A 26,625-nucleotide genomic window follows, 5' to 3' on the forward strand; every position below is an offset into this window, starting at 1 on the left:
GAAAAAAACGCATTATTTGTTACTTTTTGTTATAATAAATATCCCCCAAAAATATATAAAAAAACATTTTTTCCCCTCAATTTAGGCCGATACGTATTCTTCTACATATTTTTGGTAAAAAAAATCGCAATAAGCGATTATTGATTGGTTTGCGCAAAAGTTATAGCGTTTACAAAATAGGGATAGTTTTATAGCATTTTTATTAATAATTTTTTATTATTTTTTTTTTTTACTAGTAATGGCGGCGATCTGCGATTTTTATTGTGACTGCGACATTGTCGGGGACCCATCGGACATTTTTGACACATTTTTGGGACCATTGTAATTTATACAGTAATCACTGCTATATAAATGCAGTGATTCCTGTGTAAATGACACTGGCAGTGAAAGGGTTAACCAGTGGGTGGCAGTGTAGGGGTTAAGTGTTCCTAGGGGTGTGTTACTAACTGTGGGGGGGGGTTGGGCTTTCATTTAGTGTACACTGATCTCTGCTCCAATCACATGGAGCAGAGATCAGCGTCACTAGTTGCTAGGCAGAATGGGAAAATGTTGTTTATACAGCATTTCCTCCATTCGGCCGCTCCGTGAGACGATCGCGGGGATGCCCGCGGCGATCGAGTCCGCGGGTCCCGCGACCGGACTCACGGGGGTCCCGACCAGCGCGGGAGCGCGCCGCCGGCGGCGCGCTCCCGATGGCATGGCGGCAACGAATATTGGACGTACATGTACGCCAATATGCCTGCCCGTGCCATGCTGTCGACGTACATCGTCGCGCGCTGGTCGGGAAGTGGTTAAATATTCATAATAGTGTGCATGCCCCCACAGTGTCCCATATATGACCGGCACATATGGGCCCTATACCTGCGTGTTCCCTTTCTGACAAGCACTTCTGTTTTTCTATTTCTTGCATATTGTCCTTTTATATATTTTCGATCAAATGTATGCAGCAACTTATGTTTTGTAATAGTTTGGAAATGTATATTGTATTCATTTATGTATTTTGTTTTCTTTTCTAATCTTTAAGAGTGTTTTTATTCGCGCCCCAGAAGAAGCGTTTTCCCCAATAACGCGAAACGTGTCGGGCAAGTTTTGTGGATGCTCCATCAGCTCCTCACCATAGCGGTTATATACACTAATCTATATGTCTTTGGGTGATAAGATCTCCTGTATATATTTTGAATTATACTATTTGATCTGTGATGTCAATGCTGAGGTAGATCCTTATATGTGTGGATACATTTCCTGTGTCAAAACTTTTAACTATTTAATTATGTATGTCTTTTCAAATTTTGAATAAATTTATACAAAAAAACTACAACTCTTTATACTTTTGAATTTACCTGGTGCCTTTATGTCCCCATTTTTCCTTTTTTTTAAATGAACAGGTAAGTGATTTTGCCGCCCTGCCGCAGTAGATGTACGCGGGGCGCTCCTTACCCGCTCTAGACTGCGGATTATATAGACAGGAATATTATGCGCCATCTATGATTGGAAATCATTTCCTGTCCTCTGAGAACAAACACCGTGAAGGGGAAATATTGTGTTTTTATTTTATTATGATCAGGACTAAAAAAATAAAACCTGTAATGTAAATCTATCATTTCTGTATACATTTCATATTCTCTATTCAGTCAGTGGGCGGAGCTTATTTGTTTTCTGCCCCTCCCACTCCTCTGTTTAAAGAGGAAGTAAAGGCAGTTAAAAAAAATGCAACCTGCAAGGCAAAGGCATAATGAGCTAGTATGCATAGTATACTAGCTCATTATGAATAACTTACCTGAGAACAAAACCCCCGAATCGGTCCTCCGTTTTCATGTTCACCGCTGCCATGGATCCCAGAGTGACATCCAGGTCTCGCTGCTTCGGCGCTGTGATTCGCCGGAGCCACGATGATGTCACTCCCACGCAAGCGCACATGACCCGACACAAGCGGCATATCACCGCGATCTGCAGCCTGCCCAGTGTGCCTGCGAGCCGTTGTCTTTTTGTAAATATCTCCTAAACCGTATAGGTTTAGGAGATATTTCTTGGACCTACAGGTAAGACTTAATCTAGGCTCACCTGTAGGTCAAAGTAAGGGTTTACAACCACTTTAAATGTCTCTGTGCCCATCCCCCGATCTCTCCTCCCCTGAACAGGTGACCCCCTGCCTCTGCTCTCCTCCGATTGGCTGACATAGTTACATAGTTAGTTACATAGTTACATAGTTAGTCAGGTTGAAAAAAGACACAAGTCCATCCAGTTCAACCAAAAAAATAATAATATATATATATAAATATATATATACATAATAAATATACCAGCCCATATACCCAATTCTATACCCACAGTTGATCCAGAGGAAGGCAAAAAACCCCAGCAGAGCCATGATCCAATTTGCTAAAGCAGGGGAAAAAATTCCTTCCTGATCCCCCGAGAGGCAATCGGACTTTCCCCGGATCAACTTTACCTATAAATTTTAGTACCCAGTTATATTATGTACACTTAGGAAATAATCCAGGCCTTTCTTAAAACAATCTACTGAGCTGGCCAGAACCTCCTCTGCAGGGAGTCTATTCCACATTTTCACAGCTCTTACTGTGAAGAAACCTTTCCGTATTTGGAGATGAAATCTCTTCTCCTCTAGACGTAAAGAGTGCCCCCTTGTCCTCATTGTTGACTGTAAAGTGAATAACTCGACACCAAGTTCCCTATATGGACCCCTTATATATTTGTACATATTGATCAAATCCCCCCTTAATCTCCTCTTATCAAGAGTGAATAAATTCAGTTCCTCTAATCTTTCCTCATAGCTGAGCTCCTCCATGCCTCTTATCAGTTTGGTTGCCCTTCTCTGCACTTTCTCCAGTTCCCCGATATCCTTTTTGAGAACTGGTGCCCAAAACTTAACGGCATATTCCAGATGAGGTCTTACTAATGATTTGAACAGGGGCAAAATGATATCTCTCTCTCTGGAGTCCATACCTCTCTTATACAGGAAAGGACTTTGCTCGCTTTGGAAACCGCAGCTTGGCATTGCATGTTATTATTGAGCTTATGATCTACCAAAACCCCCAGATCCTTCTCCACTATGGATTCCCCCAGATCCTTCTCCACTATGGATTCCCCCAGTTGTACTCCCCCTAGCGTGTATGATGCATATTCTTAGCCCCCAAGTGCATAACTTTACATTTCTCAACATTAAACCTCATCTGCCACATAGTCGCCCAATTAGACAGAGCATTGAGGTCGGCTTGTAAATTGGAGACATCCTGTAAGGACGTTATTGCACTGCATAGCTCGGTGTCATCTGCAAAGACGGAAATGTTACTCTTGATCCCAGACCCAATATCATTTATAAAGATATTAAAAAGTAAGGGTCCACCACTGATAACCTTAGACCATTCAGAGTAAGAATCATTAATCACGACTCTCTGAATTCTGTCATTAAGCCAGTTTTCTATCCATCTACAAACTGATATTTCCAGACCTGTAGACTTTACCTTACACATGAGCCGTGTGTGCGGAACTGTATCCAACGCTTTTGCAAAATCCAAATATATCACGTCCACCGCCACCCCTCTGTCCAAGTATACCACGTCCACCACCACCCCTCTGTCCAAGTATACCACATCCACAGCCACCCCTCTGTCCAAGTATACCACGTCCACAGCCACCCCTCTGTCCAAGTATACCACGTCCACAGCCACCCCTCTGTCCAAGTATACCACGTCCACCGTCACCCCTCTGTCCAAGTATACCACATCCACAGCCACCCCTCTGTCCAAGTATAACACGTTCACAGCCACCCCTCTGTCCAAGGTTTTACTTACCACCTCATAAAAATAAATCAGGTTTGTCTGACAACTTCTGTCTTTCATGAATCCATGCTGTCTGTTGCTCAAAATATTTTTTTCCTGCAAGAACTCGTCTATGTGGTCTTTTATTAATCCCTCCAGTATCTTCCCAATTATAGAAGTTAAACTAACGGGTCTATAATTACTTGGTAAAGACTTTGTTCCCTTTTTAAATATAGGCACCACATTGGCCCTGCGCCAACTCAGTGGTACTATTCCTGTCATTAATGAGTCCCTAAAAATTAGATACAATGGCTTTGAAATTACAGAGCTCAATTCTTTTAGGATCTGTGGGTGGATGCCATCAGGTCCAGGTGCTTTATCCACCTTTATTCTGTCCAAATATTTCTGGACCATATCACTTATGAGCCATTGTGGATTTCGGGGCTGCGTCAGTACCACCCCCATTGTGGACATGAGCTCCCCCATGCTCCTTTGTATACACAGAGCTGAAGAAAGTATTTAATAAGTCAGCCTTCTCTTTGTCCCCAGTCACCCACTCCATATTATTTTGCAAAGGGCCTACATGCTCAGACTTAGCCTTTTTACTATTAATATATTTGAAGAATTTTTGGGGGTTTGTCCTACTGTCTTTTGCAATCTGTCTTTCATTCAGAATTTTTGCATCCTTGATTTCCTTTTTACATATTCTGTTATATTCCTTGTAACATTTAAATGACACTAGCATTCCTTCATTTTTAAATTTTTTGAAAGCTCTTTTTTTATAGTTTATAGCTTTTTTAACTTTGGCCGTGAGCCACATCGGCTTTATTTTTAACCTTTTAAACTTATTCCCCATGGGAATATACTGTGCCGTGAGATCACAAACAAGCTTTTTGAAGAATTCCCATTTCTGTTCTGTGCCCATTGGTGCCAATATTCTCTTCCAGTCTAAGTCCTGGAGAGCAGCCCTCATCCTTGACCCCATTCTTCACAGTACAGGTGATGTTACAGTGCCCCGGTGACCCCACAATGGCTGTAATGTGATTGGAATAATTCCACTGGGATCCTCCAATCACAGATAGACTGATATTCGGCTTAGTCCCCTCCTCCACCCTGCAGGAGATCTCAGCGCTGCCATTCCGGAGACATTTTAACTATGAAACTATGAAACTATGAGACATGGAGGAGCGGAACCGATACTGGAATTGAGAGAGACAATCATTTCCATTGATCAGGTCCAATATATACACAGCATGCCCCTCCCCCATCCTTACCTATAATCAGGTGTGCAGACATCTTCCTGGAGACTGGAGGAGATAGATTGTGTCTGTGTGCACCCCTCCCCCAACACTAAATCCCCCACTAACATCACACCCATTGTCTTCAGTCATGTGACCCCCATACACAGCGCTCTACAACCTTCTGGACTTACCTTCTACATGGACGGTGTAATAATCTTTCTGTATACGGCGTCCTGTAGAGATGTGTATATGCACACGGTATCTCCCGTCATTCTCCGGAGTCACATTGGATATGATCCGACTTCCATTCTCTGATATCCTTGTATTGGGGAAATATCTGACATCAGACGGATCACAATTCCAGTGATGAGCTATTTTCTTCCAGACTCCAGGATATTTGTCATAGTACCACATAATCCGGTCACATCTCCATCTATCTGTACGGTTGAGGGTGAGATGACGTCTGATTGGGATGAGAAGGTCAGATCCCGGCTGGGTGAATATTTCCTGGACTTTTCCTGCACAGACAGAATACAGATCCCAGTCAGGTCACAGTGTACTCCCCTCCCCCTCATATAACATATATCCCTCTATGAGGATCCCAGAAATATTCAGATTCCATCTATCAGAGTCCTCCGGGTCTTCCTGGGATTCCTCTGTTTTCTTCCCATCTCAGATCATTGAGGAATCTCCTCTGACACCCCTATACTCTCCATTATTCTACCAATAAATCATCAATGAATAGACAATCATTCCTCCCCCCATTTCCCCTGCTGGAGTAAATTGGAGCATCCTTTATTTCACCTTCCTCTGGATCCTCTGTAGGTATAGGATTGTGTAGATGGGATTGGAGGATTTTTTTTCTATTTTCTCGTCGCTCCCAAATGTCCCGGATTTTGAGAGACTGTCCCTGATTTGGAGCAATGTCCCTCTGTCCCTCTTTCCTCCTCATTTTGGTCTGATCTATAGAGTTGTATATAAAATGTACTTTCCTGTTGCATCATGACATCATACATATGGGTTGTGACTCCGCCCCCACAACCTGATAGGTCTGGTTAATTATAAATCAAAGACAGACCCGGCTCACAGCATTCACTTTTTATTCTCACCTGATCAGGACTGGAATCGTGAGGTATCCCTTACCAAATGTCGCCCCAGCTAGGGTTGCCACCTGTACACCCAGACAGTCCGGCTTTTACATGCTCTGCCTGGGTTTCTGACTGCCCGTCACCCGGACACCAGCCACCAGGGCATCCTTAGAAATTCTTATAATACCCCCATAAAATCTTAATCAGAATTTAGGATCCATAACATGTATTAGAATGTCACATATCTTTACATATATGTAACTGTATGGATGGAAACAGCCCTAATTACAAGGGACTTGTTTCTCTCTGTGGAGGGATACAGAACCCCCTGACCGCATTTCCCAATGCTCTGCTTCTAGTTCCGGGTACTGGAGCCCTGCCCAGACTGTTCACTGTTCACAGACTGATCTAGTAGAGAGAGCTGTGAGTGTGTGGGTGCACAGAGGGAGGAGCTCTGAGTGTGTGGGTGGGCCGAGGGAGGAGCTGTGAGTGTGTGGACAGGCAGAGGGAGGAGCGAGTGTGTGGGTGGGCTGAGGGAGGAGCTGTGAGTTTTTGGGTGGGCAGAGGGAGGAGCTGTGAGTGTGTGGGTGGGCAGAGGGAGGAGCTGTGAGTGTGTGGACAGGCAGAGGGAGGAGCTGTGAGTGTGTGGGTGGGCAGAGGGAGGAGCTGTGAGTTTTTGGGTGGGCAGAGGGAGGAGCTGTGAGTGTGTGGGTGGATAGAGGGAGGAGCTGTGAGTGTGTGGGCAGGCAGAAGGAGGAGCTGTGAGTGTGTGGGTGGGCAGAGGGAGGAGCTGTGAGTGTGTGGGCGGGCAGAGGGAGGAGCTGTGAGTGTGTGGGCGGGCAGAGGAAGGAGCTGTGAGTGTGTGGGCGGGCAGAGGAAGGAGCTGTGAGTGTGTGGGCGGGCAGAGGAAGGAGCTGTGAGTGTGTGGGCGGGCAGAGGGAGGAGCTGTGATTGTGCGGGTAGGCAGAAGAAGGAGCTGTGAGTGTGTGGGTGAGCAGAGGAAGGTGCTGTGAGTGTGTGGGGGGCAGATGGAGGAGCTATGAGTGTGTGTGTGTGGGCAGAGGGAGGAGCTGTGAGTGTGCGTGTGGGCAGAGGGAGGAGCTGTGAGTGTGTGGGGGGCAGAGGGAGGAGCTGTGAGTGTGTGGGTGGACAGAGGGAGGAGCTGTGAGTTTTTGGGTGGGCAGAGGGAGGAGCTGTGAGTGTGTGGGTGGGCAGAGGGAGGAGCTGTGAGTGTGTGGACAGGCAGAGGGAGGAACTGTGAGTGTGTGGGTGGGCAGAGGGAGGAGCTGTGCGTTTTTGGGTGGGCAGAGGGAGGAGCTGTGAGTGTGTGGGTGGATAGAGGGAGGAGCTGTGAGTGTGTGGTCAGGCAGAAGGAGGAGCTGTGAGTGTGTGGGTGGGCAGAGGGAGGAGCTGTGAGTGTGCGTGTGGGCAAAGGGAGGAGCTGTGAGTGTGTGGGGGGCAGAGGGAGGAGCTGTGAGTGTGTGGGTGGGCAGAGGGAGGAGCTGTGAGTGTGTGGGTGGGCAGAGGAAGGAGCTGTGAGTGTGTGGGCAGAGGGAGGAGCTGTGAGTGTGCGGGCAGGCAGAGGGAGGAGCTGTGAGTGTGCGGGTGGGCAGAGGGAGGAACTGTGAGTGTGTGGGCGGGCAGAGGAAGGAGCTGTGAGTGTGTGGGCAGAGGGAGGAGCTGTGAGTGTGTGGGCGGGCAGAGGGAGGAGCTGTGAGTGTGTGGGTGGGCAGAGGGAGGAGCTGTGAGTGTGTGGGCGGGCAGAGGGAGGAGCTGTGAGTGTGTGGGCAGAGGGAGGAGCTGTGAGTGTGTGGGCGGGCAGAGGGAGGAGCTGTGAGTGTGTGGGCGAGCAGAGGGAGGAGCTGTGAGTGTGTGGGCGGGCAGAGGAAGGAGCTGTGAGTGTGTGGGCGGGCAGAAAGAGGAGCTGTGAGTGTGTGGGTGGGCATAGGGAGGAGCTGCAGGGAGTGTGAGGAGGGGACAGTAGGACAGAGGGGTGGAGAGAAGCTGCCCTTTACCAGACTACATATGGAAGTATTCATCTCATAGTATGTTGTGCCAAATGGCCCCTCTATTATACTGTTATGTCCTTAATACTCCCATCCCCCTAACCCTCTTACTAAAATAACCGGGATCCACACATTGCTTATGGAGTATAACTGGCCATAACAGCCTTCAGTGACGTAACTAGAACCTTCAGGGCCTGATGCAAGAAACCATGGAGGGCCCCCCACCCCCGACCTCCGGACAAGGCTCTTTTCTCTGAGCCCGATGGCAGAACACCGGGGCCCGGTCCCAAGTGGGTGGCCGCATATAAAGGAGCCGATTTCTCCATTTCCCCCGCTTCTCCTCCTTTCCCACCCACAGGCATTCAGTGGCTGCAGGAGGAAAATGGAGAGACGGGTTCCTCTATGTTGGTGTTTCACAATCTTTTTCCAGTCAGGGCCCCCTTGAAGTACATCCCTAGGTGAGTGGGGCTGCACTGCAACCCCCCTGAAACTGTGTGCATTGCATGCAGTTGCACCACAGTGATGATGCATTTAAGGGGTAAAAACAGGTGGTCAGTAGGCAACATATTGTCTCTCTACCGGCTGTCAAATGCCTCTGAAAAGCGATCTGAGCATGGATCACTTTACGGAGAAACAGCATTTTACATAAAACACACACATATACTATAATATATAAAAACACACACATATAATAAATATATATATATAAATATATATATGCACATATAAACCAGTGGCGGCTGGTGCTCAAAATTTTTAGGGGGCGCAAGCAAGCTGAAAAATTCAGAAAAAAAAAATCAATTGCAGCCACTGTACCATCAAATGTCACCACTGTGCCAATCAAATGCCTCCACTGTGCCCATCAAATGTCACCACTGTGCCCATCAAATGTCACCACTGTGCCCATCAAATGTCACCACTGTGCCATCAAATGTCACCACTGTGCCCATCAAATGTCACCACTGTGCCCATCAAATGCTGCCACTGTGCACATCAAATGCTGGTGGTGTGCCCATTAAATGCTGGCAGTGTGCCATCAACTGCTGCCACTGTGAATCCCCTAAGCCCACTCGCCGTCTGCCCGCCACTTACCCTGTCTTGGTGGGGCAGCGGGTGATGGCCATGAGCGGGGTCCTCCAGGCATCTCCTGCCATTCTCATCTCCCGTCCTTTCCTCCTGATAGGTGTCCAATAGCTGCGCCTAACGTTTCAGCCAATCAGGTGACGGGTAACAGACCCACACACCTGATTGGTGGAGAGGCAGTTCAGTGTTAGGAAAGTCAATATTAATTCACTTTTCTAACACACCTGGGTAGACTGTGAGCGTCAAGCATGGCGCTTGCAGTTCACCTATTTTGAAGCCTATTAGAGCCTATGGCTCTAATCAGGTGCTGCAAAAACACCCCCCCACCCGCCACTCTAATTCACCACCCAGCACCCCAAAAGGGACCGGACACCTAAATATGAACTGCATGCTGGGTAGGATATAAAAGGCCCAGCGCGGCCATTTTCTGTCTCTTTCTGGACGTGTGGCCTGCCTGCGAAGATCTGTGAGGAGGTGTTCCAGAGAGGGCAGCCTGCTGCAATCACGGAGTGGAACAATCAGCGATTCTACCCTACACACTACACTTGTGTGCTGGTGCTTTGGGGTGGGGGGCCCCCCTTCCCCAAGGCACCCCCATGTTGAGGGCACGCGGCCTGGTACGGCTCAGGAGGGGGGGGGGCGCTCGCTCGCCCCCCTTTCCTGGCCGGCCGGGTAGCGTGCTCGGACAAGGGTCTGTTGTGGACTTGGGGGGCACCCCCACGCCGATTTTTTTCGGCGTTGGGGTTCCCCTTTAAGTCCATTCCAGGCGGCGGGGCCAGCGACGTCTCCTTCGCGGGCCCCGCCTACCTGGAGACACGCTCGAAATGAGCGGACTTTCCTCCGCCTGTGTGGGCGAGTCCGTTCATTTCAAAAGTAGAGCGGATTGTATGGCGGACTTAGTCCGCCGTATTAGTCCGCTCAAAAAGTGCCGTGTGTGGGCAAGTCCGTTCATTCAAAAGTTTGGACGGACTGTCTGTCGGATTGTCTGACGAACTTAGTGTGTACGCGGCCTGAGACAACCGGAGCAGAGGTTTCCTGGTTTTGGTTAGAGGGCTGCCGCCCATAGTTCTTAACGCACTTTCACAAACTTAGACTCAGAGCACAGTGTTGCTGGGACCTGTAGTCCCGTGGAGGAGGTTTCACATTATTAGACAAGTTCAAGCAAGCCTCAAGCCTATACTCCACTGAGAACTGACACTGTGTGATTTGGAGACAACTACACCGGAGGTAGTTATAATTGTGCTACAACACAGGAACAGTTTCAATACTCAGTCTACACTATTCTTTGTCTGTTAAACCCTTTGGATTGCAATTTCTTCAACCCAATAGCTAGCAGAAGACAGAAGACTAAAGACTACATCTTTATTGTAAGGCCTTGCAGTCAATCCCAATAAGAAAGGGCTACATTATAAAGCAGGGGGAGCTCCCTAGAAATTGTATTGTGTGGTGCTGTGTTTATTGCAGTGTGCTGGAAGTGGGAAGGTGCCCAGAGCCAAGGCATTGTCACTCTGAGCATTGGTCCCACTTGGAGATGCACTTACAGGTATTATGCTGCGTACACACGATCGGACTATCTGGTGGACTTGAACTCGTGTGTGGGCTCAGGACACCTGTGTGGGGCAGGTAGGCCTGGGGGGGTCTGTTACTGGGGCTTAAGGAGCTGGTACAAAGATTTGAACACTGTGGAGCGGGTGGGCCGGCTCAGGCATGGACGCATGTGGCTGGGCCGGTCTCAGCCCCGGTCGGTGCAGGGGGCAGGGTGCAGGCACCCTCTACAACACCTAGTGTGGGGTTGGTGGTTAACAAGGCCCCAGCATCGTCAGCTGGCACTCCGCAGCCATTAGGGAAGCGCATAGGACATACGGGGGTATGGCATGGCTCCGGTATGATGAGCAATTCCGTCAATGAATGACAGTCTGATCGTCTCTCCGCTGGGATCACAAGGACATTAGCCTGTGGATGAAGCTGATGACGGACAGCGTGGGCCCCTAACCAGTTTTTTCAGGCGGGGTCAGAGTTCAGCAACCTCAGGACAACCGACCAAAAAAAGATGGGGTTTTTGCTGGCAGTTTAATGAGGGCACGTGTAGGTTTGGAGCAAACTGTCGATTCAAGCACACGTGTTCTGGCTGTGGGGGAATCGCACGCACTTTCCAAGTGCTTCAAGAGGGGAAAAGGACATCCCGGAGATTCTACGAATAGGAGGGATGACTCTGGTGTGGGTGGAAAGGATGTTGCCTTTTCTCAGTAGCTACCCAGACCGGGCGGTAGCGCAGTTGTTGGAGTCTGGCTTTACTTTGGGCTTTAAGATTCCTTGTTCATTGACCTCAGTCCCACCCATGGCCAAAAATTTGAAGTCCGCCCTGCTCTATTCGGCAGTGGTTACGGAAAAATTGGGTAAAGAAGACGCATTGGGACGTATGGCCACCCCCTATCGGAAGGCGCCATTTCCAGACTTGGTGGTTTCTCCACTCTCCACTCTGCTATTGTTCCCAAAAGGGGATCTGTTAACAATGCCATTGCTCCGGAGGAATGTGCGGTGACGTACACTTCATTCGATGTGGCAGTTGCTTGGGTCCGGCGTTATGGCTGGGGGACATTGATGGCTAAATCTGACATTGAATCGGCTTTCCGACTTTTGCCGGTCCACCCAGACAGCTTTCAGCTGCTGGGCTGCACCTGGGAAGGGGGGTTTTACGTAAACCGCTGCCTTCTGATGGGTGGCTCGATTTCGTGTGCTTTTTTGAGAAGTTCAGCTTCTTCATGGAGTGGGCTGTCCGGCATGTGTCGGGCATCAACTCGGTCATTCACTACCTGGATGACTTCTTATGTGTTGGCCCGGCGGGCACCAATGCCTGCTCGGTTCTGTTAGGAACGTTGCAACATTTGGTGGAGCGCTTCGGTGTCCCTTTGGCTCCGGGAAAGACAGAGGGGCCCATGGAGTGCATCACATTCTTGGGGATTGTGATCAGTTCGGTAAGGATGGAATGCAGGAGGAGATACGTGGGACCATCGGGGTGCAAAAGTTGCAAATGTGTCAGCTGCAGTCTTTATTAGGGAAACTAAAATTTGCTTGCCATATAATACCAATGGGGAGGGTATTTTTCCGCCAGCTGTCAGCCACTATGGCGGGTATTCGGGCCCCTATGCCCTACGCAACTCTGAGGCAGGAACATAGTGAGGATTTTAAGGTTTGGCAAGAATTCTTGGAGTCCTTTAATGGGCAGGCCCTTTGGATGTTGGGTCCCATCAGTAATTGTGATCTGGAGTTATTCACGGACACGGCAGGGTCCATGGGTTTCAGGGCATTCTTCAAGGGGCAATGGTGTGCAGCACATTGGCCCTTGGAGTGGTCTGAGGCCAGGTTGTTGAAGAACCTTGTTCTGCTGGAGCTGTTTCCCCATTGTCGTGGCCATGGAGATTTGGGGGAATCTTTTTCGCAAACCTGAAGGTGAGATTTGGAGATTTAACTGCGACAACTGGGTGGTGCAAGTGGTTAATCGGCTGATGGCGGCATCTGTGCCGGTTGTCAGGCTTCTATGGAATTTGGTATTACGCTGTTTGTAGGTGAATGCTTTCATCTATGCTGTGCACTTGCTGGGGGTTGACAACACATTGGCTGATGCTCTGTCTCATTTTCAGTGGGACAGGTTCCGGGAGTTGGCACCAGAGGTGGAGCGACACGGGATCGCCTGCCTCGCCTGGATATGGAGCATAGCATTGGGTTCACAGCATGGTGGATCGAGCAATCCATGAGTACGGCTACATGGAATGCCTACTCGAGGGTATGAACAGGAATAGACTCTGGACTGCCGCACTCTTGAGTAGGGATGGCCGAACTGTGGTGGTCCGGCGGTCGGTTCGTGGCGAATTTCGGCTGTTCGCGGTCTGCCCGATCAGCGGACTATTGCCGCTGTTCACCCGGCGGACTTACGTGTTTACTGTGCAAAAAAAACTTTGACCTATGATGACACAGCCATCATGTGGTACAGGACAGCCAATTGAGACATTACAGCACATGGACACTTGGACATTCCCCCTAACTTATAAACAGACCCGATCCGGCGGCCATTTTACATTCTTTCTACTGTCACTATAGGGAGAGGTTGCTGTGTGGAGTAGGGAGAGACTGCAGTGACCCAAATCGCTAGCTATTAGGTCCACAAAAGTCCTTTCAAGGACTGGTATGGTATAGGTGTAGTTCAGGATATAGGTTTGAGGCACTGCTATTCAAGTCATTGTTGCCGCAGATTGTCTTTTCTCAGTGCAGATAGGGACAGACAGAACGCTGTGTGTTGCAGAGAGGGACAGTCAGTTTAATCATTAGCTGTTACTATTAGGTCCACAAAGGTCCTTTTCAGGACTGGTATGGTGATAAGGCTTGTACACATATAATATTCTTTCTTCCAAATATAAAAAGAATATTATACTTGACTGCTGCCCTTCTGCTGCAGTAGTCCTTTATGAGTATAGGGACTGAGGTACAGTCTGCTAATCACAACTTACTAGTTCCACAAAGGGCCTTCTAAGGACTGGTAAGGTATAGCGTACTAGAGTATATAGGGTTGAGTGAGGAACAGTCTACTAATCCTTAAGGACTGGTATAGGTCCACAATATATAGGGTTGAGGTGCACTACTGTTGACTGCTGCCCTATTCTGCAGCAGTCCTTTATCAGTATAGGGACTGAGGTACAGTCTGCTAATCACAACCTACTAGTTCCACAAAGGTCCTTCTAATGACTGGTAAGGTATAATGTACTAGAGTATATAGGGTTGAGTGAGGTACAGTCTGCTAATCCTTAAGGACTGGTATAGGTCCACAATATATAGGGTTGAGGTGCACTACTGCTGACTGCTGCCCTATTCTGCAGCAGTCCTTTATCAGTATAGGGACTGAGAATTTTGTCACAGGGTCATTTAAAAAATGACAGGCAGAGGAAGAGGCAGGGGTGGTAGGGGGAGGGCAGGAGCAACAGGCTTGAGCCAAAGTGGCGAATTGCAGAAGGTGCGAGCGTTTATGTCAAAGGAAGCACCAGAATTGGTTGAGTGGCTCACTCAGCCTTACTCTTCTGCACCCTCCTCATCCTCTCGATCTGCACCCTCTTCTTCACTCTCTATGTGCACCCCCAAAGACACTACCACCAACAACACCACCACCACATACCTTCCGCTTGAGTCACAGGAATTATTTTCCAATCCATATCAAGACATTTCTGATGCGCAGCCACTCTTGGTATTGGATCAGGAAGAGGAGGTAGCAACAACCGCTACTCAGCAGTCTGACGACAGTACCCAGATCAGCCCAAGGAGGAGGTTTGTCCCCGCTGTTGCTGCCTACTCCGAGATCTCTACTTATAGCGGTGGGGAAGGTGACGTCGATGATGACGTGTCTAGTGATGTCACGTGGGTGCCCACAAGAGAGGAAGAGGAGGGGAGTTCAGAGGGAGATATGGACCAGCAGATAGGGAGGAGAAGCAGGAATAACTTACATTGCACAGGAGGGAAAAAGCAGACTGCTAATGCATCAGAAGCGAGTCATCGACCATGTACGGTCACATCTCGCGCTCCCAGGACACCGGCACATGGCTCCGCAGTGTGGGCTTTTTTTAACGTGTCCGCTGCTGACAATAGCGTTGCCATCTGCAATCTTTGCAGTCAACATATTAGTCGCGGTAAGCCCAACACTCACCTAGGGACAACCGCCTTAAGAAGGCACATGGGCAGCCATCACCGAGCCCAGTGGGAGCAACGGAACACACAAAGCCACACTCCAGGCTCTCACCGTCCAGCCTCGTCTTCTACTTCTCCTTCTCCTCTCTCCACACAATTGTCCTCCACTCCACCTTCCATCACGCCAAGCTCACGTTTTTCTGCAAAAAGGCAGTCTTCCGTGGGCCTAATGTTCGAGCGTAAAAAAAATGATGATCCCGGATAACCCTCTTGCCCAACGGTTGACGGCTGGCTTGTCAGAACTGATAGCCCGCCAACTACTGCCATATAAACTGGTGGACTCGGAGGTCTTTAGAAAATTTGTGGCCATTGGAACACCACAATGGAAGGTCCCAGGAAGGAAGTATTTCTCAGAGAAGGGCATCCCAGAGCTATATGGCCATGTTCAGCGGCAAGTGAATGTATCTCTGGCACACAGTGTCGGTGCCAAGATACATCTGACCACAGACTCGTGGTCTAGCAAACATGGGCAGGGAAGGTATATCACTTTTACTGCTCACTGGGTGAACCTTCTGACGGCCGTCAAGCATGTAACCCGTGGCACCCATGTAGATTTAGTTTTACCACCACGGATTGCATGCAGGCCTGGCTCTTCTTCTCCTCCTCCTCCTACTCCATCCTCCTCCCTCTCCTCCTCGGCTGACTCCTCCTTTTCCGCTGCTAGCGTCTCTTCCGCTGCGCCGCCCAAGCTCCCCAGAACCTATTCGACATGCCAGGTGAGACGTTGCCATGCTGTGCTGCGTCTGTTGTGCCTGGAAGCCAAGAGCCACACTGGCCCGGCACTCCTTTCAGCTTTGCGTTCACAGACAGATCAGTGGCTAACACCGCTCAATTTGACAGTTGGTAAAGTGGTGTGTGACATCGGTGCCAATCTGCTTAGCGCATTGAAACAGGGCAAAATTACGCACGTGCCATGCATGGCACACGTCTTAAACTTGGTTGTGCAGCGATTCGTTGTCAAATACCCTGGGGTCCAGGACATCTTGCGACAGGCAAGGAAAATCTCCGCCCATTTCAGGAGATCGATAGGAGAATGAAGAGGACGACATTATCCTGGATGATGAGCAGGAGCCAGGCCACCACACCGCTTCCAATTTAGTGCGAATGGGGGCCTTCATGCTCCAGTGTTTTAATAGGGACCCCCGTATAAAAAGCATAAGGGTCAAGGACCAGTACTGGGTGGCAACGTACTTAGACCCCCGGTACAAACACAAAATGTCAGAAATGTTACCGCCGTCACAGAGGGCTGTCAGAATGGAGCACTTCCACGCCTTGCTTTGAGAAATGCTGCATTCTGCTTTTGCGTGCGCTGACAGAGGAGCAATTCCCTCTCCCAGAGAAGGAGTTGCGGGTACCAATCCAACAGCGCCTGCAAGAAGAGGGCGGTTTGAAGATGTGTTGGTGACTTCGGATATGAGGTCATTCTTTCAGCCGACCCATCGACAGGTGTCATCCGGATCCAGCATCAGGGAACGCTTAGACCGTCAGGTGTCCGACTACATCGGGTTAACGGCCGATGTGGACGCTCTGAGGAGTAATGAACCCCTGGACTACTGGGTGGGCAGGCTTGACCTCTGGCCAGAGCTTGCCCAATTTGCAATCGAACTGTTGGCTTGCCCCTCATCCAGTGTCCTGTCTGAAAGGACGTTCAGTGCAGCAGGGGGGATCGTGACCGATAAGCGTACTCGCCTAGCTCACGACAGTGTTAACTACCTCACATTTCTAAAAATGAATGAGGCATGGATCTCGGAGGAAGTCAACACATGTAACCAGTAGACCATGTATATGTCTATAAACATTTTTTTTAATCGAGCACACAGACCTTCTTTCTTCATTTGGCTCACTTCCTTGTACAAAAAAGCACACCGTACTATATGCCCCTACCCTCCTGGTTGAGCTGTGTCATATTTCTACTGCGGCTGCTTATTATGAGGGGCTCCCACCATCCCTGTGCTATGCTCATTATGAGGGGCTCCCACCATCCCTGTGCTGTGCTGACTTCCTCCTGGGGCTGCTTATTATGAGGGGCTCCCACCATCCTTGTGCTATGCTGACATCCTCTTGGGGCTGCTTATTATGAGGGGCTCCCACCATCCCTGTGCTGTGCTGACTTCCTCCTGGGGCTGTACCTCTGCTGTGCATATTAAGAAGGGGCTCCCACCATCCCTGTGCTATGCTCATTATGAGGGGCTCCCACCATCCCTGTGCTGTGCTGACTTCCTCCTGGGGCTGCTTATTATTAGGATAAAGGATGAACGATAAAGAGCTCGTAAGGGGGGCTTGGAGACTAAATGAGGCGCTGATTGAGATGGAAGACGTTGAAAGTATAATAAAAACAGAAATAGAACAATATTTTAAAATAAATGACACCACAGCAGTCTCCAGGGCCACCTTATGTGAAGCTCATTAAGCTCAAATTCGAGGGAAGTTAATTAGTATAGGATCGGGAAAAAAAAAGAAAGCGAAGAAAGATACGAAAAATTTAAAAAAGCACTCTTTGAGCTAGAACAAAATCATAAGAGACATTTAGATAAAAAGATATACAAGGAGATCATCCAGAAGCGTGCACAACTAGATGAATTGATAGAGCAAAAACAGAGAAGAGTGTATAAAAATGTAGCTAAAGAAAGATATCTGTGGGCAAATAAGTCTGGGAAATTTTTAGCTAGAATAGCCCGGGAAAAAAAAGCTTTAAATTATATAGAAAAAAATCAAAGATGAACATGGGGAAGTTAAATTTAGATCGTCAGAGATCGCAGAGGCCTTTAAAACATATTATAATACCCTTTATTCAAAAAGAAGTAAAGAATCAGGGGCAGAGAAGGAGCAAAGGAAAAAGAAAATTCAGCAATACATTAGTGAAGCAGAACTACCGAAAATAGTGTTATAAGCTTAGAGGAGCCAATTAGACCAGAAGAAATATATAAAGTAATAAAAGAAACACCAAATGGGAAAAGCCCAGGCCCGGATGGTTTCACAATCAGGTATAAGAAATTTAAACATCAATTAGTTCCTGAATTATGTAAGTATTGGAATAGTTTGGGCGAAGATGAGAGTATGAGGAAAGAGGCTCTATTGGCAAATATAACAGTCATACCAAAACCGGGTAAGGATGATTCCATCTGCTCCAGTTACCGCCCAATAGCCTTGTTAAACGTAGATACTAAGTTATACGCAAAGCTTTTGGCTACAAGAATCTGCTGCAACAATGACTTGAATAGCAGTACCTCAAATCTATATCCTGAACTACACCTACACCATACCAGTCCTTAAAAGGACTTTTGTGGACCTAATAGCTAGTGCTTTGGGTCACTGCAGTCTCTCCCTACTCCACACAGCAACCTCTCCCTATAGTGACAGTAGAAAGAATGTAAAATGGCCGCCGGATCGGGTCTATTTATAAGTTAGGGGGAATGTCCAATTGTCCATGTGCTGTAATGTCTCAATTGGCTGTCCTGTACCCCATGATGGATGTGTCATCATAGGTCAAAGTTCTTTTACACAGTAAACACGTAAGTCCGCCGGGCGAACAGCGGCAATAGTCCGCCGACAGGGACAGTTCTAAGCACGGGAAACATGTGCCCCTTCACAGGCATACTATACACCCCCCCGTACGAAATTTAAAGGAATATTACACTTTTATTGTTTCACTTTAATCATTATTAAAATCACTGCTCCTGAAAAACCAGACGTTTTTAAAACTTTTTTGCATTGATACATGTCCCCTGGGGCAGGACCCGGGTCCCCAAACACTTTTTAGGACAATAACTTGCATATTAGCCTTTAAAATGAGCACTTTAGATTTTGAACGTTCGAGTCCCATAGACTTTAATAGGGTTCTAAAGTTCACATGAAGTTTAGGTCTGTTCACAGGTTCTGGTGCGAAGCGAACAGGGGGGTGTTCGGCTCATCCTTATTCATGATGGCCAGCAGCAGGCAGGGTGTAAGGAAATTAAGAGAGACCGCCCGTTACACATTTGCACGCAGGCGCATGGACGTGCGCTGGTGCACATGCGCGTGCTCGCGGGCGACTGCATATGCCCATGCACGTTTATGTGCTTGCGTGTGCGTAGTGTCGTGTGTGCGCAGGAACGCACACTTGGCGCCAATTGGTGCCAGGCAGCCTATTTAAAGGGATTCCGCCCACCATTTTGTGCCGATTGGTCTTCAGCTGTATCCTGCTGCCCTGAAACCTGTGCTGTTCGGTTTGATCCCATTGCTGACCCTGGCTCCTGTTGACCTTGCTTCTGGACTCTGCCTGTCTGATTCCTGGTTCCTGATCCCGGCTACCCACCTGACCTGTCTCTGCCTGATGCTCAAGTACCCTGCTGCCTGCCTATTGACGACTCTGGCTTCCTCCTTGACCGGTTTCAGCCTGATGTGCCTGTACTCTGCTGCCCGCCCACTGACGAACCCGGCTTTCCTGACGGCCTTGCTTCTGTGCCCTGCTCAGCTCAGCACTACTACCAGAGTGTCTGCCACCACGGTTCTGCGACCAGCTGTGACCTGCTCTGCAACTACAGTTCTGCAACTGGCTGCGACCTGTTCCGCAACTACAGTCCTGTGACCGGCTGCGACTTCCTGCTGCAAGTCTTCTGGTCTTCATCTGCAGGCACTCGTGTGCCTCTGGTCCTTCGGATCCTTCTGTCTCACCCTCAGCGGGACCTGAACTGGAGATACAAGAGAGGCCGACCTCGTCATTTCAGTCTCCCTTCAGGTACGTGACACAGGGTCCGTTCTCTTTCTGGGTGGGGACACTGTCCTGCTCCTTCCAGAGGATCTGTTTGCTGTGAGATGGGGTGGTCCCCGGTCACCTTTACCTTCCACCGTCCTCATTTTCTGGCCCCAGTCAGCCTGTCCTCCAGTCCTGGGAGGTCTTTAGAGCTCTTCTCCCTCCAGGACTATTGATCCTTGCAAGCCTCGCTGCTCAACTTCCCCGCCAGGCCTGGACCGGGACAAAAAATAGACTGAGGAGCCCATGATAGCAGTCCCTTCCCCGCTCCCCAGCCTGAGAGTCCCCCACAGCAGCCAGAGGGAAACGATGGGGGAACCTAGCAGAGCTGACCGGGATGAGGGGGCTAGAAAAGAAAACAGGGGTGGCAGAGAGCATAGAGTGAGGCTGAGAGCAGCAGAGGGGTGGCCGAGAGTGTGGGGGGCAAGAACACTGGGGGAGTGGATAGCACTGGGGGAACTGGAGAGTACTAGGGGGGTGCACTGATGGGAGTGGAGAGCCTGGTGGAAGCAGAGAGCACAGGGGGGTGATGGAGAGCATAGGGGCCAGAGAGTACTGGGGGAGGGGCAGAAGAGCATAGGGGGGGTGGGGGTGGAGAGAGCAGTGTGGTGAAGAGCATGGGGGGGGAGCCATGGAGCACAGGGGATGGGGGAGTTGGAAAGCACTAGGGGAGCTGGATAGCATAGTGGGGGGAGCCAGGGAGAAAAGTGGGGGGGCTGGAAAGCATAAGGGGGAGCTGGAGAGCATGGGGAAGTTGAAAGCACAGGGGGAGTCAGGGAGTACGGAGGGGCAGAGAGCATGGGGGGGAATTGGACAGAACTGGGAGTGCAGGTAGAACTGGGAGGGGTTAGGGAGCACGGGGGAGCAGGGAGCTCTGGGGGGCTAGAGAGTGTTATGTCCCTTGGACACAGGGTCTCTCAGGGTGTTGCTAGCAATGCTGCCAGTATCTGCTTAGCAAGTCACACAGGCTGGAGGCACTTCTTATCCAGGGAAGGTTTATTACTCACTCAGAAAGCGATGTACATTCTTAGATGGAGGAGTCATATACAACAGATCTCCCTCTCAGTATCATGCTGCTGCTCCCAGTCCTACAAACATTGTGCATGACTTCCTGGTACAGCCCCCCCCCCCCCCAGCATGCATCAGGAGAAAGGGGTTAAGGGTCACAGTGATTCTGCATAAACATTACACCTCCTCTTTTTCTCAAAGAAAAAATAAAACATAAAAAAAATATATGTATATATATATATATATATATATATATATATATATATATATATATATTTATGGTCCAGCGCCCTCTGACCGATACGGATAAGGATGACAAACAAGGTTAACATAAACTCGCTTACTCGAAATGGACCTGAAAGTGTGCCCTGGTCTAACGTACGGTATACCAAGATAAGGGGGCATACCTTAGATAGAGAAGTGGGTGATAAAATGAAATGAAAAGGAAATGGAGTGAAATGAGTACTCTCATGAGGAGTATAACGCTTGAGAAATGCCCTGGAAAAGGGAATGGGAGGGTGGGTATCGCGCACCGGAACCGACGAGGAAGATAGGCGAACGGCTAGTTAAATACCCCACCGGGCTCCTCCCATAATTTCAGGCCACCATACTGGCCTTTCTATTTATGGTCCAGCGCCCTCTGACCGATACGGATAAGGATGACAAACAAGGTTAACATAAACTCGCTTACTCGAAATGGACCTGAAAGTGTGCCCTGGTCTAACGTACGGTATACCAAAATAAGGGGGCAAAAACATTCAGGTAGGGGTTGCATCTTCATTGTTTCAAGCTTGTTACTGGGTGAGCTTGACAAAGGCCTGGGCCATCTCCACTTGCGGATCGGGTATGCAGCGGGCGAGACAGGTGGGCCTCCATCTGCCCAACCTCTTGTTAGAATGGTCCGGGACGCCTTGGCGGGATGCTGTTGAAGCTGCTCCGATACGGAATGGATGTCCGGAGTAGTGAGTAGGATTGAGGTGAAGGATACCCTAGAGTATCCTGACGTGTTCCATAAAGCGGGCAGCGTTCAGAGGTTTAGTGTGAAATGGCAGAAGCAGACTAGTTCCTGGTTGATCAGCCAAAAGGGTCAACAAGCGGGTGAGAATGGCAACCGGGTACCAGCGGTTGTTGGACTTATAGAAGTGTATGTCCATACCCGAGCCAAGCTGCTGCGTCTTAGAGACTGTTAAGTGTAAGACGAAATGGTCTTCGTATCGGACCAGGTGGTGCTTGCACAGCATGCGTGCTGTGGGGCTACTACAAGTAAACTCGTTCGGCCGTAAGAAGCCGTAGAAGGCCAGGTGTATGGCTGCTTGTAAACGACACTAATGTGGAGACCGAAAGGTGAAGTGGCCAGGATATCTGACATATTCCTAAAACGTCTCCTGTGATAGGCAGTCGTTTGGTGCCGGCCATCGGCTGGCGCTTCTGGACACCGCGCATAACCGCCCGAACGGTGTGGTAAGAAATAAGGAGGGTACAGTAGGGTCCTGGAGGGATGTGAAACGTTGTACGCCGGTCAGGTATAGCCGGGTCGTATCAAAGGATAACGCCAACTGCGAGTGGCAGTATGAAATGAAGGCTATGACTTGCTTGACACGGGACGTCTCTGTGCTGAGACGCGTGATGAAGCGGTTAAAGGCCCTCCAGGCTGATTGATAGGCCTGGGGGTATTGCGGGAAAGGGAGTGATCGACGAGTTGGGTAGCCGCTCGGAGGTGAGGGGCTAATCCAGGGTCAGTTGAGACCAGTCCGGGATAGCTGCTGATGTTAGTCCGGCTCCGGGTACCTGATTGAAAATGAAACAATGTTAGAGCGGGAAAGGGCGTCCGCTGCCTGATTGAATTTACCGAGGATAAAGGAACAATGGATGTTGAACTGAGACAACAACAAGAGCTGGACCAGTTGACGTAGGAAGGACATAATTAACAGAGAGGACGCCTTGGCGCAGCCAGGAATTGCCAGTAACTGGGGAGGCCAGGGAGCTGCGAGCCAGAGGTGGCCAAAAACAGCCGCAAGCCCGTGGAGGCAGCTGCGTCGGTCATCACCTGGGGTGAAAGGGAAGACACAGAGGGAATGAAGAGGGAGACGCCATTCCCAGACGATAGGAAATCCTCCCGCATCGCAAGGACTGCTACCGCCGCGGGACCCAGGCTGAGGACTTGCTCTGAATCCTGTGAGAGGGACAGTGAGGCCAATAGGCGTGACATAAAAGCGCGACCTTGAGGGATGATGTGCATAGCGAAACTCAACATGCTGTGTAGGGACTGTAGGAGTCTATAGGATGACTAGACTGGGGAATATGCGAGGACATTATATGCCCCTAAAGATGGCAGTTGTGATGGGCGAGCGTTTGCCGTTGGCTATGAGCTGATGTCTCTGGATGCCTCGTAGTGGGGATCTTGCTGTACGGGCCTTAACGACAGATGGCTCTCCGTGCACTGTAAGGGTAAGAAATGCTGAACGCTGGCTAGAAATAGCCTGGGCGAGCTACAGGAAGAAGCCAGTTGCGTGTGTCAACATGATCCTGGTGCAGGACGGAAGTTGAACTCAACTGTCCTGAGGAAGAGACGGGTAGGCAGACAACAGTGAGTGGTTTGTAAGAAAAGTCACAGGAGACGAGTGGCCCATTGAGTGCTGCTGAAAATGACGTGTAGCCAATTTGTGTGCCACTGAGAATGTGCTTGCCAACGAATGATTGCTAGAAGTTATGATAAGTCACGAGCCTTGGCATGACTGAGAAGTTGTGTTTAAACATGTGCTTGCGACAATTGCCCGGGAGTTTATCACTGGAGATGTATGCGTAGTGACTGTGAGCAATTCGTGTTACCGCATGTGCACTGCGAAGACTGCAAGAGTTGTGCTTAAATGTATGTTTGGATGCGTGCTTGCGACGATCGCAAGATGTTACCCAGGATACGTGCTTGTTATGATTGCAAGATGTTATGCTGGAAGCGTGCCTGCCACTAATGCGAGGAGTTATGCCAGGACTCGTGCCTGCAACGATTGCAAGGAATTATGGTAGGTTACATGGGTAGCCAGGCCGGCAAAGACAGAAGTCCATCCGGTCCAACCACAAATCAAAATAAATAAGGTATCACACAACCCGACACACCTAATTCTACGCCCATAGCTGATCCAGAGGAAGGCAAAAAAAACCCCAACAGAGCATAGGCCAATTCGCTACAGCAGGGGAAAAATTCCTTCCTGATCCCTCGAGAGGCAATCGGATTTTCCTGGATCAACTATAACTATAATGAGTACCCCGTAATACAACGTACCTTTAGGAAAGTATCCAGGCTTTCCCTAAAGCAACCTATTGAGCAAGCCAGAAGTGCCTGCCAGCAATGATTGCAATGAGCTGTGCCTGGACATCTGCTTGCAACGACTGCAAGAGGTCCATGCTCGAATGCGAGCTTGCCATGATCGCAAGAGGTCTAAGCTTGAATGCGTGTTTGCAATGATCGCAAGAGGTCCGTGCTCGAATGCGTGCTTGTAATGAGTGCAAGAGGTCTATGCTCGAATGCGTGCTTACGATGACCGCGAGAGGTCTATGCTCGAATGCGTGCTTGCAACGATTGCCAGAGGTCCATGCTCGAATGCGTGCTTGTAACGAGTGCAAGAGGTCTATGCTCGAGTGCGTGCTTGCAATGATCGCAAGAAATCTATGCTCGAATGCGTGCTTGCAATTATTGCAAGAGGTCTATGCTCGAATGCGTGCTTGCAATGATCGCATGATGTCTATGCTCGAATGCGTGCTTGCAACGATTGCAAGAGGTCTATGTTCGAATGCGTGCTTGTAATGAGTGCAAGAGGTCTATGCTCGAATGTGTGCTGCAATGATTGCGAGAAGTCTATGTCTGGATGCGTGCTTGCCATGATTGCAAGAAGTCTACGCTTGGATGTGTGTTTGCAACGATTGCAAGAAGTCTACGTTTGTATGAGGAAAGAAAACAGCGAGAAACGCCTAAACGAAGCTGTGTTTTCCTTTTGTGGTAACGTATAATGAAATGAGGCCGAGGAGCAAGGCCCCCGGTAGGCATCCAAAACATTGAAGAATCAACTGGACCCAAACCGGGAAGCGGTATGTGACAATGAAATGAGTGAATCTGCCATGACAGAGATCCGAATCGCCATGCCACAAACTTGCGACCGAGCACGAAACGGATTCTGGAGCATGTACTGAAATGAGGCCATTCCTGGGGCACGCCGAGACGAATTTGGTACACAGAAGTGACTATTCGTACCGGAACGTGATAGGTGAAATGAAATGAAAACCCATGACAAAGACAAGAATCAGAGGACGAGCCCATGAACCAAACAGATGAATCCTGTCTTTGGAGCATGTACTGAAATGAGGCGTAACAGCTGGGCGCACCGGAACGAATCGGTGCATAAATAAATGCAACAGGATTCGAATCGGAGCGTAATAAGTGACAGAAATGATATGCCATGACAGAGACAAGATTCAACTGGACAGATGGTTACCACAAAGAATCCGTCTCTGGAGCATGTACTGAAATGAGGCGTAGCAGCTGGGCGCACCAGAACGAATCGATGCATAAGGAATGCGATGGGATTCGAATTGGAGCGTAATAAGTGACAGAAATGATAAGCCATGACAGAGACAAGATTCAACGACTGGACTGATGGTTTACAATAAAGAACCCGTCTCTGGAGCATGTACTGAAATGAGGCGTAGCAGCTGGGCACACCAGAACGAATCGGTGCATAACATAATGCGACAGGATTCGCATTGGCGCGTAATAAGTGACAGAAATGATATGCCATGACAGAGACAAGTTTCAACGACTGGACTGATGGTTACAACCAAGAAACCGTCTCTGGAGCATGTACCGAAATGAGGCGTAGCAGCTGGGCACGCCAGGACGAATCGGTGCATAGCAGAATGCGACAGGATTCGAATTGGCGCGTAATAAGTGACAGAAATGAAAAGCCATGACAAAGACTAGAATCAAGGACCGTGCTTGAACCTGCGAGTGACTCAGTCTCTGGAGCATGTACAGAAATGAGGCCGAACCCTGGGGCACTTCGAAGCGAATCGGTGCATTGGAGATGCGACGGGATTCGCATCGGAGCGCGGTAAGTGACAGAAATGATGAAATGATTTAGAAATGGTAGAAATGAAATGATCCGATATAACAGACTGAAATGATTGAAATGACTCGAAATGATTGAAATGACTGAAATGATTGAAATGAAATGAAACGAAATGACAGACATGGTACAAACGGCATGAAATGATTGAAATGTTTAAACTTATTCGGATTTGAAACGGTCCGACCGTTTTTACGGTTTGAACAACATGAGATTGACATTGTCCGGACTGCTCAATTTAACGTGACAAGCAGACAGCTGTAATTTCGAAACGGTTCGATCGATTCGAACATAGAGAAACGATCGGGGGAGTCGTTCAGTTTAGCAATGACGTGCTACGAAACGAAGTGCCTGGTGGCACGAACGACATGTACCGAAAAAGTGATAACGACTTCTTTCGAAGAAGGGGTAGTGACATGAAGTAACGAATACGAGTGCCACAGTTAAGACGTTCGTGCAATCTAGAGTGAGTGGTTCGTGAGTTCAGGAATCTAGTTTACGTGATTTTGTAACACATGAAATGAAACGGGTGCCGAAGCCCTACCTGCGACAGCCGGCCCAGACGTGTTGTACGACAACGGAAAATTTCGATTTTGAGTATAGCAACTCAGACGGCAATCAAACGGACGCTGACGAACGACAAGGCTTTGTCGACACGAAGGCGGACGGAATAGCGTGGGAACTCACGAACCCGGCTCACTGTAAGGTCTCGAGGATAGTCGGCCCTTGATTTCTGACGTATCAGATATCGCGCACCGGAACCGACGAGGAAGATAGGCGAACGGCTAGTTAAATACCCCACCGGGCTCCTCCCATAATTTCAGGCCACCATACTGGCCTT

At 49.0% G+C, this 26,625-nt stretch overlaps 1 protein-coding gene across 6 annotated transcripts in view; it reads right to left on the minus strand.

Moving 5' to 3' along the window:
* LOC143981586 (uncharacterized) overlaps positions 1 to 26,625 on the minus strand; it is a 99,801-nt gene that overhangs the window by 22,581 nt on the left and 50,595 nt on the right. For 5 of the 6 annotated variants that reach the window (XM_077479557.1, XM_077479558.1, XM_077479555.1 and 2 more), the window contains one exon: positions 5,212 to 5,538. The exons of the other annotated variant lie outside the window; for it this stretch is intronic. In XM_077479557.1, coding sequence (XP_077335683.1) covers positions 5,212 to 5,538 — 327 coding nt within the window. The remainder of the gene's footprint in view (positions 1 to 5,211; positions 5,539 to 26,625) is intronic. 6 annotated transcript variants of the gene reach the window in all.

This window comes from Lithobates pipiens, unplaced genomic scaffold, assembly GCF_037356315.1.
Source record: "Lithobates pipiens isolate NorthernLeopardFrog02 unplaced genomic scaffold, aLitPip1_a1.2 Scaffold_16, whole genome shotgun sequence".
NCBI lineage: Eukaryota > Metazoa > Chordata > Amphibia > Anura > Ranidae > Lithobates > Lithobates pipiens.